Consider the following 18,651-nt stretch of genomic DNA (forward strand, 5'->3'; position numbering starts at 1 on the left):
CCCCTAACAGTGTAGTGGTGGGGATAAAGTAAAGGAACAGTGTGGTAAATGCCATGTTAGACATAAGGCCACAGTGCTGAAGCATCACATGAGAGCACCTAACCTGAACTGGAAATGTCAGGAGAGGCTGATAGCCAGAGTCTTAGAACAGCCAGCTTGCAAAAGAGAACAAAGTATTCCCAGCAGAAACAAATTATGTCTTGTATGATCCTTGAAATAGTCCCTTCATTTGACTTTTTTTTAAAAGTAGTTTCTCCTGTGTAATCACCCATCTTTTAAAGTGGCTACATAAGCCTGTACCAACTTGGTTTGTCAATGGATTTATATGGAGTTCCATTGTATATATCAGTTTATATCAATTGGAACATCTGCTACACAGTTCCATCTAAAGAAGGGGAAAAATGAAATTTGTGGACATGGGAAAAACAAATAGCACACTGTAGTTGAAATGAGCAAGGACTTTGAGGTCAAACACTTGAACTTGGATCGTGGTCCTGGTGTTTTGCAGCTGTGTGGTCTGAATTACAACTTCTTTTAACCTTGGTTTTCTTATCTGTGAAATGCCAATAGTAACTCTTAGGGACACTGAGGATTTGAAAAAATACAGTAAAGTTTCTAACCAGTGATTTGTGCCCAATAAACGATAACTATTATTACAAACTGTTTCCCTGTAAAAGCCCTGAGGCAAGAGTAAAAGATAAAGCTAATTATAATCTGTTACTTGTTCAGTGGCTAAGTGTGTCTGACTCTGCAATCCCAAGGACTGCACCATGCCAGGCTCCCCTGTCCTCCACTATCTCCCAGAGTTTGCTCAGATTCATGTCCATTGAGTGGGTGATGCTGTCGAACCATCTCATCCTCGGCTTTCTCCCATCTCTCTTTGCCTTTACTCCTTCCCAGCACCAGGGCCTTTTGCAATGATTCAGCTCTTCGAATCAGGGAGCCAAAGTATTGGAGCTTCAGCATCAGTCTTTCCAATGAATATTCAGGATCGATTTTCTTGAGGATTGACTAGTTTGATCTCCTTACAGCCCAATGGACTCTAAAGAGGTATCTCCCAGCACCACAATTCCAACAAATCAGTTCTTCGGTGCTCAGCCTTCTTTATGGTCCAACTCTCAAACCCATACATGACTACTGGAAAAACCGTAGCTTTGACCACACAAACCTTTGTTGCCAAAGTGAAGTCTGCTTTTTAATACACTGTCTAGGTTTTTAATACACTGTCTAGGTTTGTCATAGATTTGCTCCTTGGAAGGAGCAAGCGACCTTTAATTTCATGGCTGCAGTCACCTTCTGCACTGTCCACAGTGATTTTGCAGCCCAAGAAAATAACACCTGTCACTTTCCCCTGTTTCCCCTTCTATTTGCCATGAAGTGATGGGGCTGGATGTCCTGACCTTAGTTGTTTTCATGTTGAGTTTCAAACCAGTTTTTTCACTCCTCTTTCACCCTCATCAAGAGGCTCTTTAGTTTTTCTTCCCTTTCTGCAAATCATTTGCGTGTCTGAGGTTGTCGATATCCCCCCCACCCCCTCAACCTTGATTCCAACTTGTGATTCCTTCAACCCAACAAACCTGTTACTTGCTAATAAGCAAATGCTACCTCAAGGCTTGAAAAAGTTTACATTCAACTTTTACATTTACTTACAGTAGTTTGACTAGGAAAAAAATCACAGTAAAAATATGCCCAGAGAGGTTAGGTGCAATAAACCTTATCATGCACCACCATTTTGGCCCTGATTTTAAGTAAAAAAAAAAACCGCGGATTACCAGGTGACTAAGTGAAAGAGGAGAGTGAAAAAGTTGGCTTAAAGCTCAACGTTCAGAAAACTAAGATCATGGCATCTGGTCCCATCACTTCATGGGAAATAGATGGGGAAACAGTGGAAACAGTGTCAGACTTTATTTGGGGGGGCTCCAAAATCACTGCTGATGGTGATTGCAGCCATGAAATTAAAAGACGCTTACTCCTTGGAAGGAAGGTTATGACCAACCTAGATAGCATATTTAAAAGCAGAGACATTTTTTTGCCAACAAAGGTCCGTCTAGTTAAGGCTATGGTTTTTCCAGTGGTCATGTATGGATGTGAGAGTTGGACGGTGAAGAAAGCTGAGCGCCGAAAAATTGATGCTTTTGAACTGTGGTGTTGGAGAAGACTCTTGAGAGCCCCTTGGACTGCAAAGAGATCCAACCAGTCCATCCTAAAGGAGATCAGTCCTGGGTGTTCATTGGAAGGATTGATGTTGAAGCTGAAACTCCAATACTTTGGCCACCTCATGCAAAGAGACGACTCATTGGAAAAGACCCTAATGCTGGGAAGGATTGGGGGCAGGAGGAGAAGGGGACGACAGAGAATGAGATGGTTGGATGGCATCACTAACTCGATGGACATGGGTTTGGGTAAACTCCGAGAGTTGGTGATGGACAGGGAGGCCTGGGTGCTGCGATTCATGGGGTCACAAAGAGTTGGACACGACTGAGTGACTGAACTGAACTGAAATAGTTTCAGCTTTTAGGACAGGTGCCAAAAAAAAAAATCCGCCAAGTTCCAGGGAAAAAGTAGAGCTCATCACTAATCGACGTTGTGAAGCTATCAAAGGGGCATTCAGGCTCCATCTATCCTTTGTGTAAAAAGTAGCAGTAAAAGAACACCCGTGTACCCAACATCCAGTTTTTCAAACTGGACTGTCTCTATTCTTTCCACTAATCAAGATGATGATTTTTCAAACGCAGGAACGACGACTCCCTGCCGCTAGGCCAGCTGCGCCCTCCACAAAGCCTTCCCAGAGAACGAATCAGCTCCCCTAGAACTGGCCCAGACCGCCCCGCCACTCTCCCCGAACCAGAATTGCACCCGGAGTCCCCCTCTTCGGCGGCCGGGTCATGTGACGAGGTGGCGCGGTCCCTCCCCTAGGCGCTGAGGGTCACGTGGGCCCGCGGCCCCGCCCCGTCGCCCCAGGCCGCGGCAAGGTGGGGCCCGCTGTTCGCCCCGGAAGTGGCTGTCGGGAGCTGACAGCTGCTGGGAAGGTGGCGGCTTCGGGCCCGGAGCAAGATGGCGCTGCGGCCGGGAAGTGGAGCTGGCGGCGGCGGGGCCGCGGGAGCCGGCGCGGGGGCCGCCGGGGGAGGCAGGTGGGTGTGAGAAGCTGGGTCAGGACGCGCCCCGCCGACGCAGAGGCCCCGCACCGGCGACGGGTGGTCGGCAGTTATGGCGGTTTTCGCCCGCTCCGACCCCTGTTCCCTCGAAACTAGGGCTGTGGGAAAAGGGTCGTCCTCCGGTAACCTAGGCCGAAGGGGTGGATGGAGCCTGGGCGCCGGACTCCTGTCCTGTACGCTCGGGGGCTCTGGGGCCGAGCGGGGAGGAGACGGGAAGGAGGCGAGGGTCCCTTTGGTGCGGCTGGCAGCCGGCCGGGTGGGTCAAGGAGGGACCCTGACGCCTCGCCTCTAGCCCGACTGGATCTGAAGCTGCCAGAGACTTCCCTTTCCCAGGGCTCCGAAAGATCTTTTCACAGAGCTGGACAGGTGTTCCCAAGATATATGTATGTATGTGTGTCCGCACACTGTTCGTCTTTCACTGTCTTGTCCTTTTACTTCCTTAACATACCAGACACAGGAAAACCTGAAGACCTTTACATTTGCTAAAGAGCTCTTGTAATTCTTAACACCTGTCTCCTCGATAAACACCAATTTACTGTTGAACAGCACGTAGGCAGTTATCAGGACAAAGCTTCCCGACTTTTACTTAATCCTTAAACAAATTTGCTTTCTCTGTCATATTTCAGCTGCAAATCGCCAGTGCTTCTCATATCGAGAACGATAAAAGAAATGAATGAGTGCAACCTGGCAAGTTTACCGTTTAAGGAAATGCTTGATTCTGGGAAGTTTTCATCCCACTTCTGTTAATGACCTAGTCTGACTTTGTTTTGCTAGCCAACCCGAGGATCATACACGTTTGGAGATAAATTTAGTTCTTTATCTTAAGCATCCCAAATTATTTTTGGAAAATCAAGTGTTCGTTTTTTGATATGCAGGGTTTTAATTTTGGAGTCATGAACACCACAGTGTGAAGCATTTAAAGTCATCACTTCCTGCAGGTGCTTGTAATATATATATATATGCCAGAAAAAAAGAGCAGTTGCTGTTAAATAAACCACCTGTGTGCGACTCCATCTTTCATTTTCTCTACACCTTTAGCTTTAGATTTAAGTCTGCTTTTTTTCCCTTTTGTTTTCAGATTTTCACTGTTGCATTAGTTTTTCAGCATATTTGTTATTTTTTTTAGCATAAGTCATTACTGGCTGGAGAAGACAAATACGTAAATCTCTTTTCTGAACGTCAGGACCGTTTCTAAAATGTTTGTGAGTGGCATTAATTTGATCAAGTATATGATAAATCATGGCACCAAGTTCTGGGAAAATATAAACATAAAAGAATTCAGCATTCTAGACAAGGTTTGGGAGGGTTTTGTTGTTATTTTGGTTTTCATTTGGGGCTTTTGTTTTTTTTTTTCAAAAAAGATGAAGGCATCTTGTGTGTAGAAAGTTGAGTGGATTGTTTCCTTTAGTCTGTAGTAGTTTAACATGAGCACAATTTTTTTTCCTAAATATGGCCTGAATTGTGATAGAAATTAGAACGTTTAAATTTTTGTTTCCTATTTAAAATTTGGTTGTAGTAATATTGCATTATTAAACTAGAGGATATATGAGAGAATAACTCAATTTTATATTGAAAAATGTGTGGTATGTATTACCTGTATGGGAGATTTTCTGAGGAACTATGCTTAATTTAAAAAGTGTATGGTTTTTAGAGACCAGTGGTACGGGCTGAAGAAGCTAACGTTATGGTTGAAACCTAAGTATGTTTTAGGGAAAAAGAAAAAGAACCAGGCAGTCTCTCTCAGCTTTTAATAGAGGAAATCCATTAACCATAATTTACTATATTTCTTAGGTACTTGTCTGTTTTCTAAGAGGCTAAGCAAAAACCACTGGCATTTTCCAACTTTATTAATGTTAGCCCACTTTTGACTGGTGTCCTGAATGGGCTACTTAGAATAAATTGTAGAGTTGTGTAAAGGGCAAAATTTACCCAAGAGATGAGAAGTAAAAAAGCATCTTTTAAGTCACGTATACTAGGAAAGAAAGGTTGAAAAATCTTGGTTAGTCTGTATCCTTCTGGGATAGCATCATTTGTAAGCTTGTCCATTTCCTTCCTTTATAAGCTCCTAAGGGCCTCCTCATCTTTTTATCTTCCACTGCTGTAGCACATTCTACACACAGAAAACATTCTATAAATATTTGCGGGTTCAAGCATCATTGGAGGCAAAGAAGAGCTGTTTCCTCTGGGCCTCATTTTGAGGAAGAGGAAAGGGTCGATAGATTGTCATGGAGATGGGAAGGCCTAGTGAACAGTAGGGGACAGCAGGTAGGCTGGATGGACTGTGGCACTGAGTGGGGGAGAAGAGTTGTGAGAGAAAACTGAAAAAGTTCTGGTACAACTGGAGCAGGCCTTGAATATAAACTAAGGAAATTTGATTTAAGGAGGAATCACTACATTGTTTTAATCCCAGGAGCAGCCTTCTCAAGGGCTTCCCAGGGGGCGCTAGTGATAAAGAACCCTCCTGGCAGTGCAGGAGACATAAGAGACATGGGTTCGATCCCAGAGTTGGGAAGATCCCCTGGAGGAGGGCATGCAACCCGCTCCAGTATTCTTGCCTGGAGAATCGGGTGGTCAGAAGAGCCTGGCGGGCTATAGTCCATGGGGTCTTACAGAGTCAGACACAACTGAAGCGACTTAGCATGCACACATGCAGCCCTATCAAATGGTCCGTTAGGGAGATGTGCCTCACCTGTGCTACATGAACTGCATTAGAAGCCATAGAGTCTGCCAGTAGGGTGATCCATTGGGAAGTCTTGTTGAGTCCATGCTTCGGAGAGAAGTGGAGGCTGATCTGGGTTAGTAGCGAAGGTAGCTGAAAGTGGAAGATGAATGAGATAGGCATGTGACGAATAGAGCTCACAGTGCTGCTTTCATACTAGGACATAAGTAATGCATAGTGGTTTCATCTGTGAGATCAAATTGCTTATCATCTTGCTACCCAGTTTTTGTCCAAGCTTTTGCTGTTTTTATCAGTATCTTTGCACTCATTTCACACACTAGTAAAGTAATGCTCAAAATTCTCCAAGCCAGGCTTCAGCAATATGTGAACCATGAACTTCCAGATGTTCAAGCTGGTTTTAGAAAAGGCAGAGGAACCAGAGATCAGTTGCCAGCATCCATTGGATCATCGAAAAAGCAAAAGAATTCCAGAAAAACATCAATTTCTGCTTTATTGACTATGCCAAAGCCTTTGACTGTGTGGATCACAATAAACTGTGGAAAATTCTCAAGGAGATGGGAATACCAGACCACCCGACCTGCCTCTTGAGAAATCTGTATGCAGGTGAGGAAGCAACAGTTCGAACTGGACATGGAACAACAGACTGGTTCCAAATAGGAAAAGGAGTACGTCAAGGCTGTATATTGTCACCCTGCTAATTTAACTTATTTGCAGAGTACATCATGAGAAACGCCGGGCTGGAGGAAGAACAAGCTGGAGTCAAGATTGCCGGGAGAAATATCAATAACCTCAGATACACAGATGACACCACCCTTATGGCAGAAAGTGGAGAAGAACTAAAGAGCCTCTTGATGAAAGTGAAAGAGGAGAGTGAAAAAGTTGGCTTAGAGCTCAACATTCAGAAAACTAAGATCATGGCATCTGGTCCCATCACTTCATGGCAAATAGATGGGGAAACAGTGGAAACAGTGGCTGACTTTAATTTTTTGGGCTCCAAAATCACTGCAGATGGTGATTGCAGCCATGAAATTAAAAGACGCTTACTCCTTGGAAGGAAAGTTATCACCAACCTAGACAGCATATTAAAAAGCAGAGACAATTACTTTGCCAACAAAGGTCCATCTGGTCAAGATTATGGTTTTTCCAGTAGTCATGTATGGATGTGAGAGTTGGACCATAAAGAAGGCTGAGCACTGAAGAACTGATGCTTTTGAACTGTGTTGTTAAAGACTCTTGAGAGTCCCTTGGACTGCAAGAAGATCCAACCAGTCCATCGTAAAGGAAATCAGTCCTGAACATTCATTGGTAGGACTGCTGAAGCTGAAACTCCCAATACTTTGGCCACCTGATGCGAAGAACTGACTCATTTGAAAAGACCCTGATGCTGGGAAAGATTGAGGGCAGGAGGAGAAGGGGACGACAGAGGATGAGATGGTTGGATGGCATCACCGACTCAATGGACATGGGTTTGGGTGGACTCTGGCAGTTGGAGATGGACAGGGAGGCCTGGCATGCTGCGGTTCACAGGGTCGCAAAGAGTCACACACGACTGAGCAACTGAACTACTGGTCTTTAAGTATGGTGGCTGTTAGTCGTCTGCACATTTCAGAGAGTCTTATGAGTGGTACATAGGTCAGTGGGTAGTTTGGATTGTTGTATAATTACTGGAGTAAGTCATGTTTGTCAGCAATACTCTTATTTTTATTAAAATGTAGTTGCTTTACAGTGTTATGTCAGTTTCTACTGTACAGCAAAGTGAATCAGCTATACATATACATATGTCCCCTCTTTTTTGGTTTTCTTTCCTATTTAGGTCACCACAGAGCACTGAATAGGGTTCCCTGAACTATACAGTAGGTTCTCATAGTTATATAGTATATATATAGTATCAATAGTGTATATATGTCAATCCCTATCTCTCAATCCCTCCCATCCCTCCCCTTCTCCCCCTTGGTGTTCATACCTTTGTTCTCTATGCCTGTGTCTCTATTTCTGTTTTGCAGATAGGTCATCTGTATCATCTTTCTAGATTCCACGTGTATGCATTAATACATGATATTTGTTGTCCTCTTTCTGACTTACTTCATTCTGTGTGACAGTCTCTAGGTCCATCTAGGTCTCTACAAATGACCCAGTTCTGTTCCTTTTTATTGCCGAGTGATATTCCATTGTATGTATGTACTACATCTTCTTTATCTAGTAATATCCTTAATTTAGTTTTTGTATATGTTTTCAAAGTAACCTTTATAGGTCTATAATCTTTAAAACTGATTTTGAAGTCTCAACATGTTGACTACCTAAATGCATTGCTCCTCAGTTTATAAATCTTAGTGTATGATTGACTTTAAAAAAAACTGAGTCCTACCAAATTTCAACTTGCAGTTTAAACATTTTATCCGGTTAACACATTGCTTAGCTAATACATTTTGTGTGCCATTCAGAACAGCTGTTCACTGTTCAGGCCTCTCTTTGGGTGCAGGCCCACTTGTCAGCAGAATTTGTGAGTGTTTCAGATCCTCTACAAGGCTGTAAATGACACGTAACCAGGTAGATGTCCAACTAGAAATTTGTAAACCACCTTACCGAAAAAACTTGATCAAAGTATTTTAAAGTTAGAAGACTGCAGTTTGGGTTTTAGCCCTTTTCCTCGGTTGAGGGGGATGTCATGCAATAAAAAAAATGCAAAGACATCTAAATTTGGCATACTATTCCTGGATCTCACTATGTGCCTACAGGGACTCTCAGAAACCTCCTTCAGATTCTTATCTTCCAGATTTAAGGACTTTTCCCACTCAGATTTTTTCTTCCTCTGTATTTGTCCCATTTTCTTTCCCTCTGGTCTCAGAGAAAGAAGTCCTTCATCCTTTTGCTGTGTTAATCCTATCCTCTCAAAAACCTTGTTTCTCTGTCTCTAATTATATCTTTTGTATCCTAAATCTTTATCTCTGCAGGTCCTGTTTCCTGTGATGAAACTGTTCACTCAAAGATCACCATTTTTTAAAACAGCTATCTTTATTTATTAACCCCCATTCTTATCAACTTCTCTATAGCATTAGACACTGGTAACTCCTTCCTTAAATGTGGTCCTACCCCACTTATAACTTTCAGTTATAATCAATTTCCTTAGTTTTCAGTGACCATCTCCTACACAGTTTTCACTAAGAATTCTCCAAGGTTGCCTTTTGTTGTCTTCTCACTATGTATACACATCCCTTTGACTCTTTCATCCACAACCGGACCTTAATTTTTTTTTCTCTTTTTACCTTTATTTAAAAGAGCCTAGGGGACTTCCTACTTAATCACTGGTGGTCCAGTGATTAAGACTCTACTTCCATTTCAGGGGGCATGGATTTGATCCCTAGTCAGAGAACTAAGATCCCACAGGCCACAAAGTGTGGCCAATAAATAAATAAATAGCCTAGCTAGCTTGATGCAGACGCTTCTCTTGATCTGGTGTTACCTCTCTGATTGCCTGTTAGATTGCTCCTTGTGGACCCCTTCCTAGCACCTTACTCCTCACACCTGCTGACACTGGGTTCCTGTCTGCAGTGAACAGCATCACCATCCTTGTAGTCACTCAGGCCCAAAATTTCAGCAGCATCTTCAGTTCTTTCAGCTTTTTCAATACTGTTCTCCATCCATGTAGTTGCTAAGTCCTGTTGATTCTTCCTTTTAAATAACTTTCATTCACCTCCTCTTTTCCATTCCTACTACTCTGGTTATGGCCCTTTTCTTATTAAGATTATTTTAATAGTTTCTTTAGCTAATTCTTGTTACTTCAAGTCTTCTCTGCATACTGCATTACCAGAGAAACCTACAGCACATTTCTGATCATTTCCCTGCTGAGAACCTCTGACATCAGGGAAATGTACATCTAAATCACAGTGAGGTAGTCCTTTACACTCATCAGGTTAACTATCATTAAAAACAAACAAACAAAAATCCAGAAAATAACAAGTGTTGGTGGAGGATGTGGAAAAATTGGAACCCTGGTTCATAGGGAATGTAAAATGGCACAGCTGCTGTGAAAAACAGGCAATTTTTCAAAAAGTAACCAGAGAATTACTATATGACCCAGCAACTCCACTCCTAGGTAGAGACCCAAAAGAACTGAAAGAGGGACTCCAAGAAATACTTGTACATCAATGTTCATAACAGCATTATTCACAACAGCCAACCCAGCTGTCCGTCAACAGATGAGTTGGATAAGCAAAATGTGGTAAGTACAAACAGTGGAGTATTATTCAGCCATAAAAGGGAATGAAATTCTGACACATGGTACAACTTGATGAACCTTGAAAATGTTATGCTAAGTGAGACAAGCCAGATGCAAAAGGACCAGTATTGTATGATTCCATCTAAGGTGGCTAGGACAGACAAATTCATCAAACCAAAAAGTAGAATAGTGGTTACCAGGGGTTGAGGGGGGAGAAAGTGATGGGGAGTTATCGTTTAATGATTACAGAGTTCCTGTTTGTGATGGTGAAAAAGTTGTGGAAATGGATCTTGGTGGTTTTACAACATTGTAATGCCACTGAACTGTACACTTAAAAATAGTTAAAATGGTAAAATTTTCTATTTATATTTTACCACAATTCTTAAAAATCTGACTTTATGTACTATTCAAAATCAAACATTTTAAAGGCCTTCTCCAATCTGCTTACTTTTCCAATCGTGTGTCTTATATTCAGCCTTAAGTCATTTTTCTGAACACTCCTACAACTTTGGCCTCTGAACCTCTGTTCAAACTATTGCTGTATAGTGTGCCTTTCTTTTAAGATACAGCTCAAGAGATACCTCCAGAAACCTTCCCAAGATTTAACCTATCAAATTAATGTGTTTTCTTCTCATTTCTGTTAGTATTCCGGCCCTCTCACAGCCCTTAGTACAGTCTATCCTATGTTAAAAGTTATTTGCCTAGATCTGTGTCTTCAGCAAGCCTGAGCTCGTTCAGGTCTTTCATGTAATAGGCACCCAATAAATGTTCACTGACTTGAATCTAATCCAGCCCTCTCATTTTATGGATGGAGAGATCGGAATCCAGGGGAGTCACACAGTGACAGAACCAGGATTAGTTTCAAAGTCTTCTCTCTTCTGGTTCAAAAATTTCCCCCTTGGCTAACTTGCTGACTGTCATGCATACTGTGGATGCTCAACCTGTTTTGATGGTGGATAATTCAGTATTTTATTATACCGTGGAACAGATACCAGGGCCCTGGCTACAGTTTTATTTATGTAAAATGTTACATGTTTTATCTGAAATCTTTGCACTAGGAAGATCCTCATATATTTTTAAAAAATACTATTTATTTGGCTGCGTCGGGTCTTGGTTGCGACATGCTGGTTCAGTAGTTGGGACAGGCAGGCTTAGTTGCCCCTAGGCGTGTGGGGTCTTAGTTCTGCAGCCAGGGATCAAACCTGGATCCCCTGCAGTGCAATGCAGATTCTCAACCACTGGACTATCAGGGAAGTCCCAGTCCTGATGTATCTTTGTTCTGTTTTCAGCTTCATGTTTCCAGTTGCCAGTGGATTAAGACCCCCTCAAGGTATGTGAAAGTTTATGTTGTCAGCTTTCATTTTTCACTCTTTGTTTCTGAACTTGGGGATTAAATGAGTAAAGAAAGTTCTGTTGCTGCCCAATAGAGTAAAATTTTCTTGTTGTCTCGAACCTGATAGCTTACTCCTAAAATTTCTCAAAAATTGTGTAATCTGGGGAATAAGAAAAATTATTCCTCATTTCTCCCAAACTTAACTTAAATATCAAATCAACAGGTTGTTATTTAACCTCAGAGTTGAAGGAGACTTTTAAGACAAGAGTATTGAAGAAACAAGTGACAAAAATGAAATGGATTGTATTTCTCTGAATGCCAACTTTCTCCTGTCTTCTAGATGGTTAGCTCTGTGGGGCAAGGGCTGTGTCTTCCCTATGCTCATGAGTATCTCCAGCACCCAGCATGCTGATAGAAAATAATCAGGTCTTTATAGATGCTTATGGAATGAATAAATGAACCTCTTTAATTGTTTTATCCTATGTTTTCTGTATATGAATTTGATCTTACTCTAATCATGTACATAAGTGAGCACATATTCTGCTTCTGTTTAAACTATCTTAAGTTTCTCTGCTAGGTATATTCCTTCTCTTTTAGTTTCAGACAAGGGCGCACCAATATCTATTCTAGTTTTGTCTTCAAGGAAACAGTAGTGAAGGAGTATAATCTCAGCTCATGTTGCTGTAACACTGGGACAAAGCATTGACAGAAGAATACATTTGTCTGTCTTCTCACTTCTCCCACTCCTGTGTACCCACTTCCTCTCCACAGGCCAAGCCTCTCTGAAAACTGGCCCTTCTCACAAAGCCAGTGTTGACTGGTTAAGGTAGGCCTGCTACAGAAACAGAGACTCACAGGTCACCAGTAGAGATAAATGATAAAGAGCGGCTCAGTAGCAGATGGTCAGTGTCTCCATTCATAATCAGTGATGGAGGCTGAGTTTCAGGTAAATTTTTCCAAGGGTCAGTTGTATTCTTTTCATTGGACTCACGCTTATTCATTATTTAAGCTCTCTGTAATTAGATGTGTCCTAGATTTGGATCAAGTGGTTGGAGGTCTGTTGTTGTTTAGGAAGACATCACAGCGTTTTGTGTTTATTTTTGTGGCTCCTCATTTTGCATTTTTATAAACTTTCAAGTAAAAATCTACATATGAAGCAAAGGAACAGGACAAGGATAGAGCCCCAAAGGTTGCCTGATATTTTTTTCCTCTGGAATTTGGAGCTATTTTCGAGGTTTTTTCTTTTACGGAGTGTGTTAGAGTGGACTTTTTGATCTTTTGAAGGCTTTAAATTACGCATGGGTTATTTCTGAAAGCCTGTACAAGGAACTGACAAAAAGAGTGGCCACCAAGGTGAATGGGAGACAGGAGAGAAAACAAGACTTGTTTTTCAATTGTATGTACTTCTGTGCCTTTAAATTTCATACCATATCTTTGAGTTACCTGTTCAGGACTTAAATAAAATTATGAAAATAAATAAAACTGTAGGTCCAAAGGCATCAGAGGGATAACATCTTCCTGTGGTATATCCAGTCTCTGCATTCTTATTGTCCATGATGCCTCAAGGTCTTTGCATTTGGTGTTCCTTTGTCTAGAATGCTCCTCCCTGGTGCCCGCATGGCTCACTCCCTTACTCTTTCAAGTCTTTGCTTAAATGCCATCCTTTTGGTAAAAACTTTTCTAACTATGAAATAGCAACCACTTCTCTCCCTGACTCTCTTACCCCTTATCCTCACCTGATGTCCACTTATTCTTTTTATTGTCTACCCCAATTACAGTGTAAGTTCCATGAGAGTAAAGACCTGGCTTTGTCCAATGCTATATACCTAGAATGGTACCCGACGTGGAGTAGGGCTTCAAGTATTTGAATAAATGATTAATATAAATGAATAACATCAGTGTTACCTCAAATGTAATATCCACGCTTCTGATATTAAACTCTGTAAATATCCTTGAAGGTCCACTAAATCCACTAGATAAACATGGTAGACTTTACCAGACCTTTAATTTTTTTTAATCAAAATTTGATTCTTTTAATCCTTATACTAGAACTAGCATGTATGTGATCTGTGGTACGGTGTAAAATTAGGATGAAATTTGTGTTCAGGCTATGTAGGGATTTTGTTTTATTCTCTGTTGCATACCAAGTATTTAGAACTGTGCCTAAAATATAGTAGACGTTTAGTATTTATTAAATCCCTGGAGGAATGTAGTTTTCATTCTCCTCTTGGGACTACTACTTTGGAAAAGTTTGGGAGGTACCATACTTTCATCGATTATATACTTTGCATGCCAATGGCTGTTTTGTGGTGTTATATTAACCATTTAAGGAAAGAGAAGAGAAGTACCATTTCTTTAAGCATATTAGGTATTAAACAGTCTTGTGAATGTGAAACCGAGGTACAGAAAGAAGTTAAGCAAGTTTTCCCAAGGTCCCAAACCTAGCAAGTGATATTTTTAGTCGGCTTCAAGAGTTCATGCTCTTAACCTACTTTTGTATTAAAAGTAGCTTAACTAGTATTAACTCTTAACTACTAGTTATTTGCTGCTGCATAGAAAATTACCCCCAAACTTAAACAGTTTACCATTAAAATAGTAAACCACACTGTGTCTGTGAGTCAGGTATCTGGGAGTAACCTCACTGGGTGGTTTTGACTGAGGACCAAGGAGATCGCAGTAAAGATGTCCCCTAGGACTGTAGTCATCTAAAGGTTTGATAGGACTGGAAGATCTGTTTCTGAGATGGCTCATTCACATAGATGGCAAATTTGTGCTGCCTTTTGGCAGTAGGTTTCAGTTCTTGCCACATGGATTCTCCATTCTCCCTAGGACTGCTTGAGTATTCTCATGACATGGCAGTGGCTTTCCCAACAGCTGATCCCAGAGAACAAGGATGAAGCTGCACAGTTACTGAGAACAAGCCTCATTTCCACAGTGTCCCGATGGTTACACTGGTCAACCCTATTCAGTGTGGGAGGGAATGACAAGGACATGAATGCCAAGAGACAGAGATCCCTGGGGGTCATCTTGAAGGCCAGATAGGTCATATTGCATATTTTTTTAAGTATGTGCAAAAATTCTGTACAGCAAATATCATTATCTTCATTTTATAGATGAAGTTTTGTTAGCTTGCCCAAGATCACAAAGCTAAGTAAATGATGGACCTGGAATTCAAAGCAAGTCTGTCTCATGCCAGAGGCTGAGCCTTTTCCTCTCTACCCTGCCACTTCCCAAGAAACAAGTCCTTTAGGTACTTGGGTTTTAAGAAAGTAAACTGTAAAACACATTGACCTTAACGATATCTTTGTTTTTCAGCAGGTCTGATGCCGATGCAGCAGCAAGGATTTCCTATGGTCTCTGTCATGCAGCCTAACATGCAAGGCATGATAGGGATGAATTACAGCTCTCAGATGTCCCAGGGACCTATTGCTATGCAGGTATTTGCCTCTTTTTAGCCAGTGTTTACAAAATTATTAATTGTCTACATACCAAGCTACGTACTCAGAGCTTAATGTTATATTTAGAAATAAGTGTGGTCTGCATCTTAGGTGGCTTCCTTTGAAATAAAGTGAATATATGCCACTGCCAACCCGCACCTCCACGGGAGATCCTCAAACACAGGCAGGTCTGGCTCAGTCTTGTGGGGTCACTGCTCCTTTCCTCTGGGTCCTGGTGCACACAAGGCTTTGTTTGTGCCCTCCAAGAGTCTCTGTTTCGCCGATTCCTATAATCAAATCCCACTGTCCAGAGTCAGATTCCTTGGGAGTTCCCTGTCCTTTTGCTGGCTCCTCAGGTTGGAAAGTCTGATGTGGGGCCTAGAAGCTTTGCAACAGTGCAATACCTTCTTTGGCATTATTGTTCTCCAGTTTGTGGGTCGCCCACCTGGCAAGTATGGGATTTGATTTTAACATGATTGCGCTCCTCCTACTTGGGGCTTTTCCTTTGTCCTTGGCCATGGGCTATTCTTTTTTTGGTGGGTTACAACATCCTCCTGTCAATGGTTGTTCAGCAGCCAGTTGTGTTTTTGGTGCTTTTGCAGGAGAAGATGAGCACACGTCCTTCTACTCCACTGTCTGGATTACAGGAGTGGGCTTTTTTTGCCATGTATTAGTTAATTAGCATTTTTAATTGGTTATGTTTTTAAAAAATTCTTAAAGGAGTCTTTTCTTGTTAAGTAAATAGAAAACCTCATTCATTATAAACAGAGGATAACCAAAAAATAAATATGATGAATCAAAACAGTATTACCAAATTCTAGCTAGATGCTATTACTCACTGGAGTTGATAAACCTCATGTTTACTTTCTCTTCGTTTAAAAAAAAAGGAAATTATGTCTACAATTTACCTGTAAATGGCTCAACCAAAAAAAACAGTATAGATGTGTAGAAACAGAGCAAAATGTTAATTTTATACTGTTCTTCAAATTTTCTGTAAGTTTTCAATTTAAAAAAGCAAGGGGTTGGGTGAAAATAACACTTAAAACGAGACATAAATGGGAATCTGAGAGTTGCAATGGAATCAAAGAGAATTTTCCTGCTGTCATGCTGAACATGTGTTCCTGTATAACTGGTCATGATCACAGATAGTGTAGATTAAAGCAAATAATTCTGTTTTGTTTTGGTTTAGGATCAGTGAGTGAAATTGATAGTATCATGATTTAATAAGTGCAACCTAAGAAATGGGCTTTATCCATATTCATTTAGATTTCCATATCTTTGTAAACTGTCTTCTTCCCCCATTTAAACCAAATAAACTGAATCCAGGAGTCAAATCTTTGGTGTAACTCAAAAACTGTTATATTATTTTTTAAAAAGGGAGAAGGAGAAAGAAAAAAGGGGGAAAAATCATTCACAAATAAACCAGAGCAAAAGAATTTTGTATTACTAATATTTTAAGTGCCATTTATTTCATTTTTACCTAATTATTTAAAATTTTCTATTTCTGCATGTTTTATATATATATATATATTAGTACAAGAGCACATGTATATAACTTATAAATAATGTTGAGTTAATCAGAATTTAAGTTTAAACCATTGTCACTTTGAAGTCATTTAAGCAAATAAAGTTTCTATGTTGTCTGTAAAGATTTAGGAAAACTTCCAAATCATTCTTTTTTTTTTTAGTTTTATTTTCTTTTTTAAAATTTTTGGCTGTGCTGGGTTTTCGTTGCTGCGTGCGGGCTTTCTCTAGTTACGTCTGGTGAGGGCTGTCCTCTACTTGTGGTGCATGGGCTTCTCACTAGAGTGGCTTCTCTTGTTGCAGAGCATGGGCTCTGCGGCACATGTGCTCAGTAGTTGCCCCATGGCATGTAGAATCTTCTTGGACCAGGGATTAAATCTGTGTCCTCTGCATTGGCAGGTGTATTGGACCACCTGGGGAAATCCCCAAATCATTCTTTATTCATCTCCAATTGGAAGAAAATGGGAATAAATTACGCTTTTGTAGGGTTTAATTTCAAGTTACTCAGCTTTCACTAGGTTATGCTGCAGAAACAAAAATCCCTAAGTCTCAATGACTTACAGAAACAGATTTCTCATTTGAGATACATGTCCTTTGATGAGTTGGCTCTGACTCAGCTCCGTGTTCTTTATCCTGAGACCTTTGCCTAGGACATCCCAGACTCCTGGCATAAATGAAAAGAGATGACCAAACCCTGTGATGTCTTTTAAAGCTTTCTCTCAAAGGTAGGAGTTAGCTATCACTTCTGCTTACAAAGGTAACGTGGCCCAAACAAACATCAGTGGGGAGTATACCAGGAGGAATGCACACCACATAGGGATGTGCCAGCTTTTTATAGTAAGGGCAGCAAGTCATCGTAAGCCATCCACCAAAGAATACCGTGTTTCTAACTTAAGATTCAGTAAGCTTCCTGCTGAAATCTTAACAAAGGATACAATTTTAAAATCAATTTTCACACTAAATATCGCTTTCTGACTTGCGTGTGTGTGTGCTCAGTTGTGACCGCATGACCATAGCCCTCCAGTCTTGTCTGTCCATGGAATTTTTCCAGGCAAGAATACTGGAGTAGGTTGCCATTTCCTTCTCTAGGGGATCTTCCCAACCCAGGGATTGAACATGCGTCTCCTGCATTGGCAGGTGGATTCTTTACCACTGCACCACCTGGGAAGCCCCTTCTGATTTATATAATTATCTGAAAAATATGTTCAAGAGTTTGAAATAACCAAAAACAGTAAGGATCTCTAATATACAGAGCAACAGTAAATAAGTGAACTGCTAGGTTTGATACCACCGAAATAATTTCCCTCAGTATCAGGAGCTTCTAAATGATTCTAAAATAAAGAGACTTCCCTGGTGGTCCAGTGGTTAAGAATCCACCTGCCAATACAGGGAACATGGGTTTGATCCCTGCTCCAGGAACATCCCGCAAAGAGGAGTGGACCCTGCTCACTGCAGCTAGAGAAAGCCCGCATGCAGCAATGAAGACCCAGTGCAGCCTAAATAAATAAATTAAAAAAAATAATAAATAATCCAAAATCTTTTTCCTTAACCTTTAGTCTTGCTGGCAGGTATCATATGCTACTTGGAAGCTGTTCACTATTCTTAAAGGAGAAACTCACAGAAATCTTACCTTTTTCCTCCAAACTTGATAGCCTTAACCAACCACAGACCTGTCTGAAGAATACCTCTTATTCTTTAGTCATCCCTTAAATCTTTGAAGGATACACAGATAAAAGTCAAAGATGAAAATTAGTCATGGTTGCCTCATAGCCCTCTACTCCCCAGAACTCATAAAAAGAACACACTTAACAAGATTTCAAATACGTTTTGAGGTTAATATTCAAAATATTTCAGGTATACAGGTAAGAATGAAATATATGATGAACAATGTGTGAGCCAGTAAACCATTTTTAGTTAAACTTTCAATTTTGAGGTAAAGTAGGTACATGTGTATATAAGAGATAATACAAAGAGTCTCCCAGTGGTAACTACTTAGAGAATGATAGTGTAATATCACAGCTGGATGTTGGCATTGATACAGTCAAGATACAGAACATTCCTACCACCCCAGGGATCTCGTCATGTTGCCATTTGTAACCAAATTCATCTCCTTCCCACTTTATGCCCCCCCAACCCTTGTCAATCACTAATATATATATATATATATATATATATTAGTGTTATATAATATATATGTATATATATATATATAACATATATATGTTCCCCATTTCTATAATTATATGATTTCAGCATTACCTAAATTGAATCACTAACTTTTTGAGATTGGCTTTTTGCTCTGCATA

At 40.7% G+C, this 18,651-nt stretch overlaps 1 protein-coding gene across 50 annotated transcripts in view; it reads left to right on the forward strand.

The window, feature by feature from the left end:
- Positions 1–2,954: 2,954 nt before the first annotated feature.
- SYNRG (synergin gamma) overlaps positions 2,955–18,651 on the forward strand; it is an 84,847-nt gene continuing 69,150 nt past the window's right edge. For 25 of the 50 annotated variants that reach the window (XM_081584502.1, XM_081584503.1, XM_081584506.1 and 22 more), the window contains exons 1-3: positions 2,955–3,131; positions 11,341–11,381; positions 14,700–14,821. In XM_081584502.1, the coding sequence (XP_081440628.1) occupies positions 3,055–3,131; positions 11,341–11,381; positions 14,700–14,821 (240 nt within the window). In that variant the 5' untranslated portion in view covers positions 2,955–3,054. Of the gene's footprint in view, positions 3,539–9,928; positions 10,055–11,340; positions 11,382–14,699; positions 14,822–18,651 lie in introns of all 50 variants that reach the window. The other 25 variants (XM_081584504.1, XM_081584507.1, XM_081584509.1 and 22 more) reach the window with 4 other exon arrangements.

This window comes from Giraffa tippelskirchi, chromosome 3, assembly GCF_054371585.1.
Source record: "Giraffa tippelskirchi isolate mGirTip1 chromosome 3, T2T-mGirTip1v1.2.pri, whole genome shotgun sequence".
Lineage (NCBI taxonomy): Eukaryota > Metazoa > Chordata > Mammalia > Artiodactyla > Giraffidae > Giraffa > Giraffa tippelskirchi.